Source organism: Columba livia, chromosome Z, assembly GCF_036013475.1.
Source record: "Columba livia isolate bColLiv1 breed racing homer chromosome Z, bColLiv1.pat.W.v2, whole genome shotgun sequence".
NCBI lineage: Eukaryota > Metazoa > Chordata > Aves > Columbiformes > Columbidae > Columba > Columba livia.
Window position 1 is genome coordinate 60161626 of NC_088642.1, and position 13711 is coordinate 60175336.

General features: G+C 37.5%; 1 protein-coding gene across 2 annotated transcripts in view; it reads left to right on the forward strand.

The window, feature by feature from the left end:
* Window positions 1-13711, forward strand: part of UHRF2 (ubiquitin like with PHD and ring finger domains 2) — a 92874-nt gene that overhangs the window by 2855 nt on the left and 76308 nt on the right. For both annotated transcript variants that reach the window (XM_065046076.1, XM_065046077.1), the window contains exon 2: window positions 12587-12829. In XM_065046076.1, the coding sequence (XP_064902148.1) occupies window positions 12587-12829 (243 nt within the window). The remainder of the gene's footprint in view (window positions 1-12586; window positions 12830-13711) is intronic.

Genomic DNA, 13711 nt, shown 5'->3' on the forward strand with positions numbered 1-13711 from the left:
ATGATGTTGGAAGGATAAAGAAACCTAAGTGAGTCACTGTTTATGGGCTGAATTTCAACAACTTCAAATTCTTAGCTTGGAGTAGAGAACAGCTTCAACTAACAGTTTGAGCTAGAGCTGTTATTTTGCAGTTCCTTGGGAGTGTCTGTTTCCAATGTAGTTCGTGTGGTATACTGGCATTTACTGTTGTCTGATCTTCAAACACTGCCCTTAAGGGGGCAGTACTTCATGCTCCTGTTCTTAAGGGACCCACAAGGATCATCTAGTACAGCTCCTCTCCCTGCATGTGACAACCCCACAGTTCACACCATGTGTCTGATGGCATTGTCCAGTCTCTTCTTGAACACTGTCAGGCTTGGGCTGTGACACCTCCCTGGGGAGCCTGTTCCAGTGCTCCACCACCCTCTGGGGGAAGAACCTTTCCCTAATGTCCAACCTAATCCTCCCCTGGCACATCTTCGTGCCATTCCCTTGGTTTCTGTCTGGTCACTAAAGAGAAGAGTTTAGTGCCTGCCCCTCTTCCTCCCTTGTGAGGAAGCTGTAGCCACCATCAAGTCTCCCCTCAGTCTCCTCCTGGCTGAAGAAACCAAGTGACTTTAGCTGCTTCTCATATGGCTTCCCATCCAAACCCTTCACCAACTTTGTAGCCCTCTTCTGGACGCTCTCCAGCAGCTTTATATCCTTTTTATTCTGTGTTGCCCAGACCTGCACACAGTGCTCCAGGTGAGGCCGCACCAGTGCAGAGCAGAGCAGGACAATCGCCTTCCTCACCCGGCTGGCAACACTGGGCTTGATGCACCCAGGACACGGTTGGCCCTCTTGGCTGCCAGGGCACTGCTGGCTCATGTTCAACTTGCCGTCAACCAGAAGCCCCAGATCCCTCTCTATGGAGTTGCTTTCTAGCATCTCATCCCCCAGTCTGTATGTACAGCCAGGGTTGCAGTGTCCCAGGTGCAACATCTGGCATTTGTTTTTAAACTTCATGCGGTTAGAACTACTGATGAAAACTTTGTGTTATGATTAATGTAGTACTTTATGTTACTTTTTTTCTTTTTTTTCTTGTTAAACTAGGAAGAACACTGTTTGGTTGAACAGACTGTTTTTTGTTTTTGAACTCTTACTGCCAGGAAGACCTACCATTCGCATCTATCACTGAAGAGTGAGCAAGATGGTATTGTGCTGTAATTTTTTCTGGTTTGTGAGGACATCGTGGAAGCTTGTAAATTATAATGCATTGTTTAGAGTTCCTCTAAAATTTGGAAAAGCAAGACATCACAGTCTGTCTTTTGGCAGCATGCTCTCTGCCCTAATTGGAAAACCTACATAGCACTTCTTGATAAGAATACATGTTCTCGGTTTCTTTCACAAAAATGAAGTAGATAATAGACACCCTGACCTGGCATCCTGACCTACCAGAGCAGATTTTCTATAGGACCGAGCTATAGTTGTCATGGGATTTCTAGCTTTCAGTTACAGTGCTGTACAAATACTGTTACAATTGAGCAGTAAAAGCAGTTTAAGTTTGACAACTTGCCAAAGAACTTAGTTATCTAGAAGACTTACTTATGCCAGCTTATGTTTTACATACAACTAAATGTGCACACTGTTGTATTTCAGCAGTAGATATTGTTTAAGGAATGCACACACACACACAAAATCTTGTGTTGGCTTCTTCCATCATACTCTCCCACCCTGTTGGAATTGAAACTCAGAGAAAACTTGTGAAATGCTGTTGTTAAAGAAACCATAATCTCAGGTGGCTTTTCCATAGTGCTTAACAGAGTCAGGGAAGAAAGACATGGGAGCCCAAACATTTATTTCCGGTATATGTAAGTGGCAGTGGCTGAAATTGCTTTTGAAGTTGTTAATCTTGTTGGCAAGGAAGACACTCCAGACCTGTTTCAAGGGAGACTGAAGTCAGCAGGTGGAGTTGAGAATATTGAAGCCATTTATTTACTTGTTGTGAAAGTTGTTGCAAATTGGGTTTACTTCATTAGAAAAAATTCAGCTCTGCTTTTATGCACAAAAAAGTACAGTAGTGTGCATTGTGCTACTTAGCTGTGCAAATTGACTCTTAAGTATAGTTTGTCAGGCTCCTGCTGTAGTGCCACGCTGTTTAGGGTTTTGTTTTTGTAAATTTAACTGGATAATAGAGGGTAGGAGGACTGGAGATGCTTAGTTTTACATGAGAGCACCCTTGTGATAAAGCAGCGTCAGTAAAACACTCAGTTTTAAATCTGGCAATGGGACATACCTTGGTTTACCTACAGCCTTTCTTGAACAAGATGTTTTAAGATCTGCTAACCTGGACTGGCATGCGAGCAGTGGATGGAAATTCATGTGAGTTTAAGTTTCTAAGCTTCAAGTTGGTCAACTGAATGCTTAAGGGCTTCTTAAATACTTACAGTTTTAGTGAATTTCCAGAAGGACAGAAAAGCATTATTTGTGGAGTCTTTCCCCAAAGAATGGAAGTGCTAAACCTATTATTCATAAAAGAATCGAGTTTCTTAACACAGTGTCTTCCCAGCTTTAGTTTGTTTGGAAAATTGTAAATATTTTCAGCTGCAGCTGTCCAAACCCCATCTGCTTCAGGCAGAATCTGGGTGTGAGGAATCTTCAACTGGAGCAGTTAGTTTCATATTTTTGAGAAATAATTTGAAGAAGACTTAGGAAGAAAGTGATTGCTATTCTTTGAAGATGGTAGCTAGTACCTTTAAGTAGCTCTGTAGTTTGATGAGAGAGTAATGTGAAGTCTTGAGGGCAGTTATAATCAGACTGCATTCCAAAATTCCTGAAACATTCATGGAGTAGTCTTCGAACTTAGCCAGCAGTAGATTCGGTAGCCCTGTTAACAAGTTTTTTTATATGACTGTAGAAGTTGTTTACTGGAGTCAACAACTCGTTAAATTTTTACTGTAGAACTACTAATGCAACTTACCATTCCTTGGTACTGTTATCTTTTTTTATTCAAGGCACCTAAACAAACTGAAGGAAAAGCAGAAGCATGTGTGGAAACAGAATACTTCATACTATTTTGTATGTACGACTTCAGTATTAGGAAGCTGGAAAAACATAATACAACCTGTAAGAAATTACAGCCAGCTTTAAGACTGTATTTTGTGGCATGTATGTTTACTCATTTAGCCTAATTAGGATAGCTTAATGGTTGTATTTTTTAAATTAATCTGGAAGCTCTTAGAAACTGTATGTTTCTTTTTATATAAAAAGCCCACACAAAACTTTAGAGGCAGAAAACAACTAGTGTATGGCCTAGACTGACAACTACATGATGATTTCTAGTGATAAAATATGATCAAATGTTGATACGATTTATATAGATGGAAGTTATGAGATTATTCTCCTCTTTAAAAGCTGTTCACTGGATCTCTGTTCCTAATTATTTCATTGTTAAATTATTGTAAGATAACTGCCCTGATATACTTGGGTATTGGTGTGGTGGGTGGGTTTTTTAGAATTTTTTTTTAGACTTTTTGTTATTGATTATGGAAGGTTCGGGTAATAACCAGTTCTTCTTTACAGGTACCCTTACAAGCTGCAGATAGTCATGTGCTCTCCCTGGCACCACTGCCGCTGAACCTCAGTTGCCTGTGCTATAGAAGTCCATATCATCATATAGGAGGTACCTGACCACTCTCATCGAATCAGCATGGAGATGGATGAGTCTTTCTGTGCTTCTGAGGATTTCAGTGCACCTTTATATTTTTACTTTTTTTTTTAATTATTTTTTTGTTTTACAAAAGTATAAGATAATCCTAAGTATCAGCCAGAAGATGCCATGAACTTTTGTTTACGTAATCAGGAGACTCCTGAGAACTGCAAAAGAGAAACCTTGCATCTTCCAGCTTAAAGTTAATGAGCAGATGTTCCTTTAATGGGATTGAGAGTTGCATCCAAGAAGGAAATGTCATATCTAAATTAATATTTTTTTCTGTATTTCACCCAGTGATAACAGAAGAAATAAGCTTCAAAACCTGGACTTCTTATGTAAAAGTTTAACTTGGAAGAGGTGACTTGAACTCTGTAGAAGCTGTTCGTTGAGACTGAGAAAGGCTACCTTCACTATGATCTTCTGATTAAGTCGAGAAGTCTTTTCTTACAGCTCTTGATTTTCAGTTGTTTTCATATTGGTAGTAGTCATGTGCACTGGGACCTTTTTTGAATTATAGTTAGTCCAGATCAAAAGGTAAAAATGTGTTGATACCACCTGTGCACTCTGCAAATAATTTTGTAGTTATGGTGCAAAAAAACCAGTTTTGTTGGGAGAATGTGACCTTAAAATGTAGGCTTCTGTACTTAATTTTAGTTACAGAACTTCAGGAAAAATATTAATTTCTTCTTAGAGAAAGCTAGTCTTGTTGATTGATTATAAGGATGACTAATGTACATTTATTGTGGTGTTCGTACTGAAATTGATGTGTAATTATAGACAGAGTCAGCAACAGTATTCTGTAACTTCTTCCTAGGTTGTATGACTTTGTGTATTATGCCAGACTCCTCTTTGTGTGCAGAGTTGAAGCACAGCATACTTGCACAGTGCAATGGTCAAACTCATTGGTTGTCTCTATAATAGCAGAAAAAAAAACTTTCTCAGATACTATTAGTTTCCATATTCTTCTCTAGGAGTTCCTCTTGCTGTACACTTTCTGCTGAGTCTGTGGGAGTCTCTGTAAGACTGTGATTTCTATCTAGATTATGATTTATTGAGAGTAAGACATTTGATACCATCCAGTACTGTGACAGATGATGAGCTGTTGTGTAACATTTAAGCAGTTAAAAGGAAGCACACGCTCTGATATAATGTCTAATTTGCATTCCCTTGTTGGCGGCATTTTTGGTAGCACAGTGGTCGTGTCTTCAAGCATTCTTCTAGGCTGCTTTGAAATGTGAATCTTGGGGCAAAAAGTTGACAGAACTGAGTCTGATTTGGACCGTGTTCTTCAGACAATAACAACTGGTTTGATTACTGGTTTTTAAAATATTGTGATCTGCCTGTATTCTGTTCTGGAGAGGTATGGATTTAGAATCTGTCAAAGAACATCCTTGTCCAGATGTTTCACCTGCTTGTGTGTTCCATTATGATTCATCGCTCTAAAGAGTACTAAGAGAGAGTGAATAATACAGAGCAATTACTGTTATATTTTTCGTATTGATAAGTAAGTTCTCCTTCTTGAAATGAGGGAATGATCTGCCATTTGCATCTGTTTATGTTTATCAGCAAGCTATGAAGTCTTAACTACTAAGAAATAAAAAGTCAACATGAACCTTGGAGAACAGATTGTCAATGTTTGGACTTTAGTTAAACCATGTAAATTAAAGTGCTTCTAGTGGCAAGGAAGAAACATGTTTTTTCAATTTGGGCTTTGCATTCCTTGAGGAACTTGTTACAGAGTAGAGGATGAAAAGCACTGATAAGGGTGACCTGGAGCTTCTCTGGTATTTCTCTCCAAGAAAGATTAAAGTTATTTCCTTTTTAGGAAAGTACGCCTTTAATATAGTTAGGTTTTGTATGAGACTCATAGGTGTTGCTGTTTGGTTTTTATTAGGATCTTTGCTAAAAATGCCAGCAGCACAGAGGAAGGGAGACTTATGAGAAAACATTCAGGAGTGCCAAGGTGACAGCAGTACGAACAGGGTGTTTTTATGATCGCAGAGTGTACATGCAAAAGCCTTGTTTAAATTTTGGAGATAATATAGTCAAGCCTGTGCTTCAGAGACAGTTTTCTGTAGACATTTGAGAAGGAGCCACTAAACCTTATGGATGTGCCGTCTTTGCTTAAAAAAGTTGTAATGGATTATCTGAGTGGAGATGCATTGTGCAGGGCTAGGAATATCTTTTTAGACCCTCAATAGTTACTGACACATCGCTTAAAAATGCCACTGATAGCAGCAGAACTGTCCCATATGCAAGAAGAAGGTGGGATGGTTTAGTAGAATGATCCCAGAGAAAATATTTTTTTGACTGAGCAGCATATACGGGAGCTGCAACATGTACTGTTGAAACTAGAGTTGCTTGAGGAAGGGGTAGATCACCTGGACTTGGAAACACATTAAGGCAGCACGCATTAAACATTCCAATTAATATAAAGACAGTAACATTCTTTATGTGGTTGGCTACTAAATTCTCTTTTATTTACGTTTTGTCTCTGTTGTAATTGAGACGATTGTCCAGCACACGATTATTTTAAAAACCTGACCATGTGCCTGCACCTATGAATGTGTTTAATACATTAATTTGAAGATTACAGAATCCTGAAGCGTCCTCTTCAAATACCAGATAATCCATGTGTAGGCTACAGTTTTCTGTGTGAAATTTAAAAAGTATTGTTTGAGTTTTCGTTCAGATTTAAAAGCATAAGTAAACTGAACACACTTTGAGTGGCAGAAGTCCATGAGCTAATTGTTTAATGTTGTGTGGTAAGGATTATTGAAATTTTCTTGACCTGAGTTGGTCCCATTGGCCCAAAACTCACTGTTATATACTTCAAAGCTGATTTTGAATTTTCAGTTAGGCTTCTTAATTACTAAATGGGGATTGAAGATGGGGTTGAATGTTTCTCTAAAAATATTAAGCAGAGTTCATAATTCAAGCAGCCATCTTGCAGACAGAAAGTTAGGTTTGTACATCAGTCTTGAGATGGAGAATACTAGAAATTCTACAAGCCAACTTTGCTTGTTTTCATGAGTACCCAACTAGAAGCAACAGGTTCTTGATTTCTTCAGACTACCTTACCCAGTTGGTAGCTCCCGTAAACTCAGAAGTTTTTCTGCTGAACTTGAAACTCTTCGCCCTTATTCATTTCCTGTTAAGTAGATTTGTAGAGTGCATGTATTAACGTGTGCAGAATAAAAGATTGATATCACTTAACTTTGCATCATCCTACATTAAATAAAGAGCTCTTATACATTCATTATAGTTTCTTTCATCTTCATTGCTAGATTTAGGCAAAAAATTTATTCACAGAAAGGGTTGTCAAGCACTGGAACAGGCTGCCCAGGGAAGTGGTGTAGTCACCATCCCTGGAGGTGTTTAAAAAGCATTTAGACGAGGTTCTTAGGGACGTGGTTTAATGCTAGAGTTAGGTCATAGTTGGACTCAATGATCCTGAGGGTCTCTTCCAACCAAAATGATTCTGTGATTCTATGTAGGCACCACTCAAGTTCTTGCAAAAGAAAACCTCAGAAAGTGCTCAAAGGCACACTTCTGTAAATGGTAAGAAGTCTTGGTTGCCAAGTGGAGTGGCTGGATTAAGGTGATCCAGGAATTTACCCTCTTGGATTACACTTTAAGATTAACACAGTAGGTAATGTGTTCTTACAAGAATGATTATGTGCTTTTTTGGGAGCTTTCTGTCCATGCTGTATAACCCATAATGAGCTGAGCTTCTACGGAGACTTGTAGACAACTTAATATGATAGTAATTAGTGAATTACTTGTCAGGTGTATTTTTTTTGCGTGTCACCCCCTCCAACCAGGTAGTGTAATATCATACTGGAGTCTGCATGATGCGTTTATGTTTGTGTAAGTGCAGCTTCTACATGCTTTTAAAGTCATTTGCAGCTTGGTGTTACAAGACAGTTCTAACAGTGATAGTAGATAGGTATCAATTCCAGTATTGCATTGCCACAGCCACTCTTGTGTAGTAATGTAAGCACAGTGTTGTCTTACTTTTATGTATTTATAGCAACCTTCTCTAGAAGTATTTTGAAACTGATAGTATCTATAACGTGTGATCTGTGAAAATACATTTGAAGGTTGTAATCTATTTCTCTACTTAATGGATATTTAATATAGTGAATGTTAGATATGGTAAATCTAGCTGCTCTTGAGTTTAACTTCTTTCAGAATATGTTAATGAAGCCTTAAAGCTTTTGAAGTATGCCAGTGATTAAGAGGAAGAAAAACTGAAAGTGAAATCTGCTGCTGAGAAAATAAAAGCATATTTTGAAAATGACAGTAGAGGCAGCAAAATTTTGTAAATGAAATTTCCTGTTCAGTTATTTTTGCTTTAGTACATGTTCTAATCACCTATTAAGAAATCATAACTGACTTGAATGAGATACAGCTTGATTATCTGGTACTTTCCTGATTACTTTTGTTTCTGGTTTGCATACATAAACTTATGAATGATAAGCAACCCCAAATGCTTAGTGAATCATTAAGTAAACATGTAATGTTTCTTTCTTTAATGTGCTGTCCAGGCAAATACATCCTCAGGGAATCTCCTTGGTATCTTTATGGAGGAGAATGAGATGAAATTGTTTATATATTTTTATAGGTAATTATTGTTAGAAGTGAACATATGTTCAAGCTGAGTGGGAGACTGGTCAGCACTTACTCCCACAAATTGCCGGATTGCTTTAGATGAAATTTTCTTCCTTTCCGAGTTGAATATTTAACTTGCCCATGGGGTTATTTGGGACTCAATTCATTAATGCCTTCATGAATTTTGATGACATAGTAAGGCAGTGTTTGCTGGAAAACAAGAGGTGTGGGTCTGTGGGGTTGGGGGGAGTAGCGGGGTGTTTGGTTGTGGGTTGTTTTATGTTTTTTGTGGTGTCTTTTTGTGTGGCTCTTTTGGCTAAGAAATACTGTATTCCAGGGTGGATTTTAAAAGCTAGGTGTCTGTAGAGAAGAAGGTATCACACTTTTTCTTCTACTGCTTATTGTCATCCAGACATAGTGGTAGGTCCTGAATTTTCTGCATCTGATACTGTTTTAATAATAAAATTTGAAAAGTCATCTTAGAGTTCTTGGCCAACTTGGAACAGAATAAGAGATATTACTCTGTCTGGAGGGACATGTATGCTGTAAAGTGATGTGCTGCATTACTTCTTTTTAATCTAGTAGTCTGTGAGGTTATAGACTTACTGCCCAAGTTTCCATTGTTATATTAATATCAGTATAGTGTCAGTAATTCAAGAAACAACATCTTATAGTTCTTCTCTCTTACTGTGGAATGGTGTTCTTTAAACACTGATTGCTTTCCAACTTTGTTACTCCAAGGATTTCAGCTGTCGGTAATGTGATAGTGATGGATATAGATATGCTGGTAGGCATACATTAGTTCTTGTGAGTCAAATAGCATGTGAACTTGATTTTACTAGGTGAGTTTTTGTGTTTCTCTACTTTGTTCCCAGAAACAGGCAGTGTTGCAGAGTCAATGACTTAGCCTAAATTCATATGGTTGCTAATATTTGGAACATATTTTTGCTGATGCTATGGACAGGTGCTTTTATCATGTTGCCAAACACTATGTCCTGCCTCATCTGAAGTGTGCTCATAGTAATCTTATCTCTGTTACTGTGCTTTCAGTCTGAAGTGTGACATCACTAATCATAGAATAGCCTGTAGTCATAGAAGATTCCTGCAAAGAATACTGATTATAAAACAAACAAAAAACCCCAAACAAGCAAAAAAGCCCCCACCAAAACTCACAGTCACTTGGGCAGAGAACAGAAAGTTAATTCATGATAAATTAATACTTAAAAGCAGACAGCTTCGTAGTCACCAGTTTATTCTGCTGACCATTTAGTTCATATTCATAAAAGCTTACTTCTTTGATTCTTATGAAGGATTAGGTAGTAACAGGTATTCTGTTCATTGTGGTGGGTGTGTGTAGCATTAGAGAAGGTTTCTTCCTACTAAAGGCCTAGCCTAAGTATGTCTTGCTTTCAAACATATTAAATATGACTATTCCTGGACACATTAATTTTCTAAATATTATTCTTTTCTTTTTCTTTTTTTTTTTTTTTTCTTTTTCCACTTGCTAATAGAGATAATTCAGTTGCGGACTAGAGATATAACTTATTCTGTGGTCATAACTGATGAAGAGGCGGCGAACACTAGACACAGGACATTTTTTCATTGAGCGTTAACACTAGTTACCTTCAGGCTTTAAGCTTTAAACTGCAGTACCACAAAATACTTTTCTGTCAGCCTGCAAATGGCAAGTCCTGAGAGAAGGGAAACTGTAACAGTAGTTCTTTGCTCTCACTTGTATGTTCTGTAGATACCTTCAGCCTACCAGGAGCATAATTATCCTTTCTGCCGCGTTAGCTTTCAGAAGATTTCCTCATGCCATAGGATTCTGGACATTGTGCACTGGAACCTCTGCCACATCTTGTCCAGTCCAGTTCAAATAGAAAAACAGAGCAAAGCTATGTTGTCTCCTGTAACGTTCCATTTATTTACTATTTCAGAAGTGATCTATTTTGCAGATTTAACACTGAATTTTTTTAAACACTTTGCAAAAAAAAAATCACTTGTTGGGAGATTAAATTGTCAAAGTGAGCCTGCAGTAGTGCTCAGAAGCAATAGCAGCTCCAGAAATATAGATCTTTCCTCCTTCTCCCCTTTCTAATGGATTATTGCAGGGTGATTATTTACTTTGGCTTGGGTTTATTTGTACTTGAAATTCAAGAATGGCTGTTTTTAAAATTTTGGTAATCTTAACAGTTAAAATATGAGCATCTTGTGGCATGAAAAGCCCCCAGATATGGATTGTCATAGGGTTGCAAGAACACTTCTGTTCCCCTCATTAGAGAGTTGTCAAAAGTGTAGGAATGTATGATGTGGTGGGACAGGAAAGGTTGCTTAAACTTGTTTAACTATCTTGCTGCTCACTATGAAGCCGTAACGTAAAGCTTCAGGCATATGAGGCAGTGTTGGTAGTCACCTCTAGAATAACAGTTGCTGGGGACTTCTGTTTCAAGAGTTGTGTTAATTTAATAGTACTGAAGATTTTGATGCTATAACTATTTATCTGTGGCACATTGAACTGGTTTGAAAACAGCCAGCTGAACAAGGTTCGTTCCCCCAGCTGCGGACTAGACAGCTGGCTCAGCTTCACTTCTGTTGAAATGAACTGCGATTACTCCTGTTTACACATCCCAGCTGTGAATATGGTAGTTATCAGCAGTAAGGAGAGTAATTCTTTTTTACACACATCTGAAATTAACGGAATAACAACCGATTCATTTCCCGAGTCGCAGCTCGTGTCCATAGCTGTCTTTTGCCCTTTAGTGTTTTTTTGAAAAAGCAGAGGGGATGAAAGAAGAAACTTGCATTCATTTGGATGATACAGGAAACTGTATTAGTGAGAAGCTGTAGAATTCTTTCCCACTTATTTCTTTCTTTTTATGTTCTTTCCTGCTCTCTACTTTTTTTCTGTTGGAGTGATACTGCCCATAAGCTTATGAAAACATCTGTTTGAAAAGATTCCTGAAATAATGATTTTGAAAATAGTGCCTGTTCTGGAAAAAGGTCAGGTAACTTTTGTGGTAGAATTAGTTTGGAAACAAGTGGGAGTTTTTTAGTCATTCATGTTTTTCTCTCACTGCAACATTAAGTAAAATGTAACTAATCAAATCATAGTTTTGATGTCCCAAAGCAATACCTTACACTTTCAGGTAAATTACATCAAAGATGCTGTAGATAAGAGTGTTTAACTGAGCAAAGCTGCAGTAGTCACTACTCCCTGTTTTTCTTCTCTTCTAGAATACAAATTAGATGTTTTTTGGTGTGAGTTTCTTAGCTTAATTGCAGGTAGGTGAGATCATCAGGTAAAATAAAAATAATAACAGATATCTTAAAGTTGTGCAGAGTAGGGCCCAGAATAGCATTTTGTAACTCTGTGCTGTATATGATTTAAAAGGCTACTTCTATTTATATTCTGGTGTTCTGCTGGATCTGATTGCATCTGGAATACAGTGGAGCCTGATGTAGGAAGCTATTTGAGGGAGTGCTACAATGTTACACAGTGCATGTTACTTCAGTTTTACAATGGCTTTAAAACTAGCTGATTAAAAGACTTGCTTTCTGTGAGTAATCTTGTTTTGATCTTGGCGCAGGGGAGTGGGGAACAGGGAACCTGGCTAAATCTGGAATAAAAATATTTTTGAATGCTTTCAATTTAGGAGATGTTCTTTCATAAAATCGAAGGTCCGGTATGTGTTTTTGGTGTTTATTGCCTCTCAATGGAGTTGCTCTTGCACAATACTTTCAGGTCTTACAGTTTGGTAAACTGAGTTTTATGTATGTGAGATTTTTTTTTTTTTTTACGTATAGTTGTTTCATTTAGAAAATAAGTCTCCAAATATTAGGGAAGTTAACAGGTACTGCCTTACTTTCTAGAAAAGTTTGAGAAAAAGTGAATTTTAAAATAACAATAATTGTGTACATTTCAGATATGTAAATTTAAAAATTCTCACATATATTTATAGTTTTTTTCTATGTCATGTAAGTGGTAACATAGATTCTGCCTGTGTTTTGATAAGAAACATGAGAAAATCACTGCATTATCTTGGATGTTGATGCACAGTTAAACGGTCTGAAGTCTGTATAGATGTCTGTCTCTAAGCCTTTAAGTGATTTTCATTGGATGAAATCAGGACTGCAGGTAACTTGATGAGAGTTTGGTTTTGCATGTACTCAAGACACTGGCTTTTATTTACCTGAAATACTTGGCTTGCCTCTTCTGGTCTATGATTGTCTGTAAAAGGAAGATTTGGAAACTACTTACATACCTCAAGGTAGAATTTTACAAGTATACTTTTCTTTTGGCAGCTAGAAGATGGACACACTTTATTTGACTACAATGTTGGACTAAATGATATAGTTCAGCTTTTGATACGTTCTGAATCTGAAGCTGCTACCACTGCTTCTGTGACAGATCAGGATGGAGAAGTCAGTCCCTGTGCTGTTTCCAATTGCAAGAACAAAGTCAAAAAAACAAATAGTGGATCACCCAGTCAGCCATCTACATCATCTCGCTCATTTCTCATTGATCCTGGCATTGGATTGTACAAGGTATGTCCTAACTGTAAAAGCTGGAAACTTGCCTCACACTTGTGGGTTTAATTTTATTGTTAAAAAAGTTCATTGTTTTATTGTAAAATATGTGTATCCTAATTGCTTTCTTTCATGATTTGACATAAGTCAAATTGACTTCACTTAAGCTGACTCTTGCAGAGTCGTTAAAGTGTCTCTTTACCAGGCTCACTGATGCTGCAGATTTTGGGAGAGTTCATAAACTCTGGCATGTTGTGTTCTCCACAACATGTTGTCCAGAAAATGTAGAGTATCTGTTCACAGAAGTACTTTCTGTGAACAGAAGAAGCTAATAAAAAAATCTGTGGAAAAGTGTAGCTTTTCCCCTACTTATTTTTTTCAAGCTTGCCAAGTACTTGTTTTAATGCTACTGTTTCAGTGCTGCATGAGATAAACCATGGAAAAATACAATTTCTTTAAATTGTATGTGATATAATGATTGTTATTTTATTACAGTTAGTTTGGGGTTTGTTTTTTTGGGAGTCACATGTAACATATTAATTGTTAGGTTTGTACCTCATTGCTTTTTTTTCAAGGGTGTTCTGTAGGATTACACCAGAGTACTGGAAGTTTGCATTAAACAGAAAAGGGGCAGTTTCCATATTGCTAGCTCATTGGAATTTACTAGGATGTGTATATATGGGAAGTGGTAGCATTTTACCTTCTGTTTGGGTGTTTCTCTTAGGTATGAAATATCCTTAACAGCAATTCTTTTGCTAGAAGATGTCTAAAATTACTAAAAAGGAAAAGAAAAGAAGGCTGGGGCTGCTGTACATATGCAGTTAATTTCAGTTGCACAAACACTGTTACTTAGACCTTTTATCCTGATGGGAAGCTATCTTAGTTTCATGTGGAATGTTA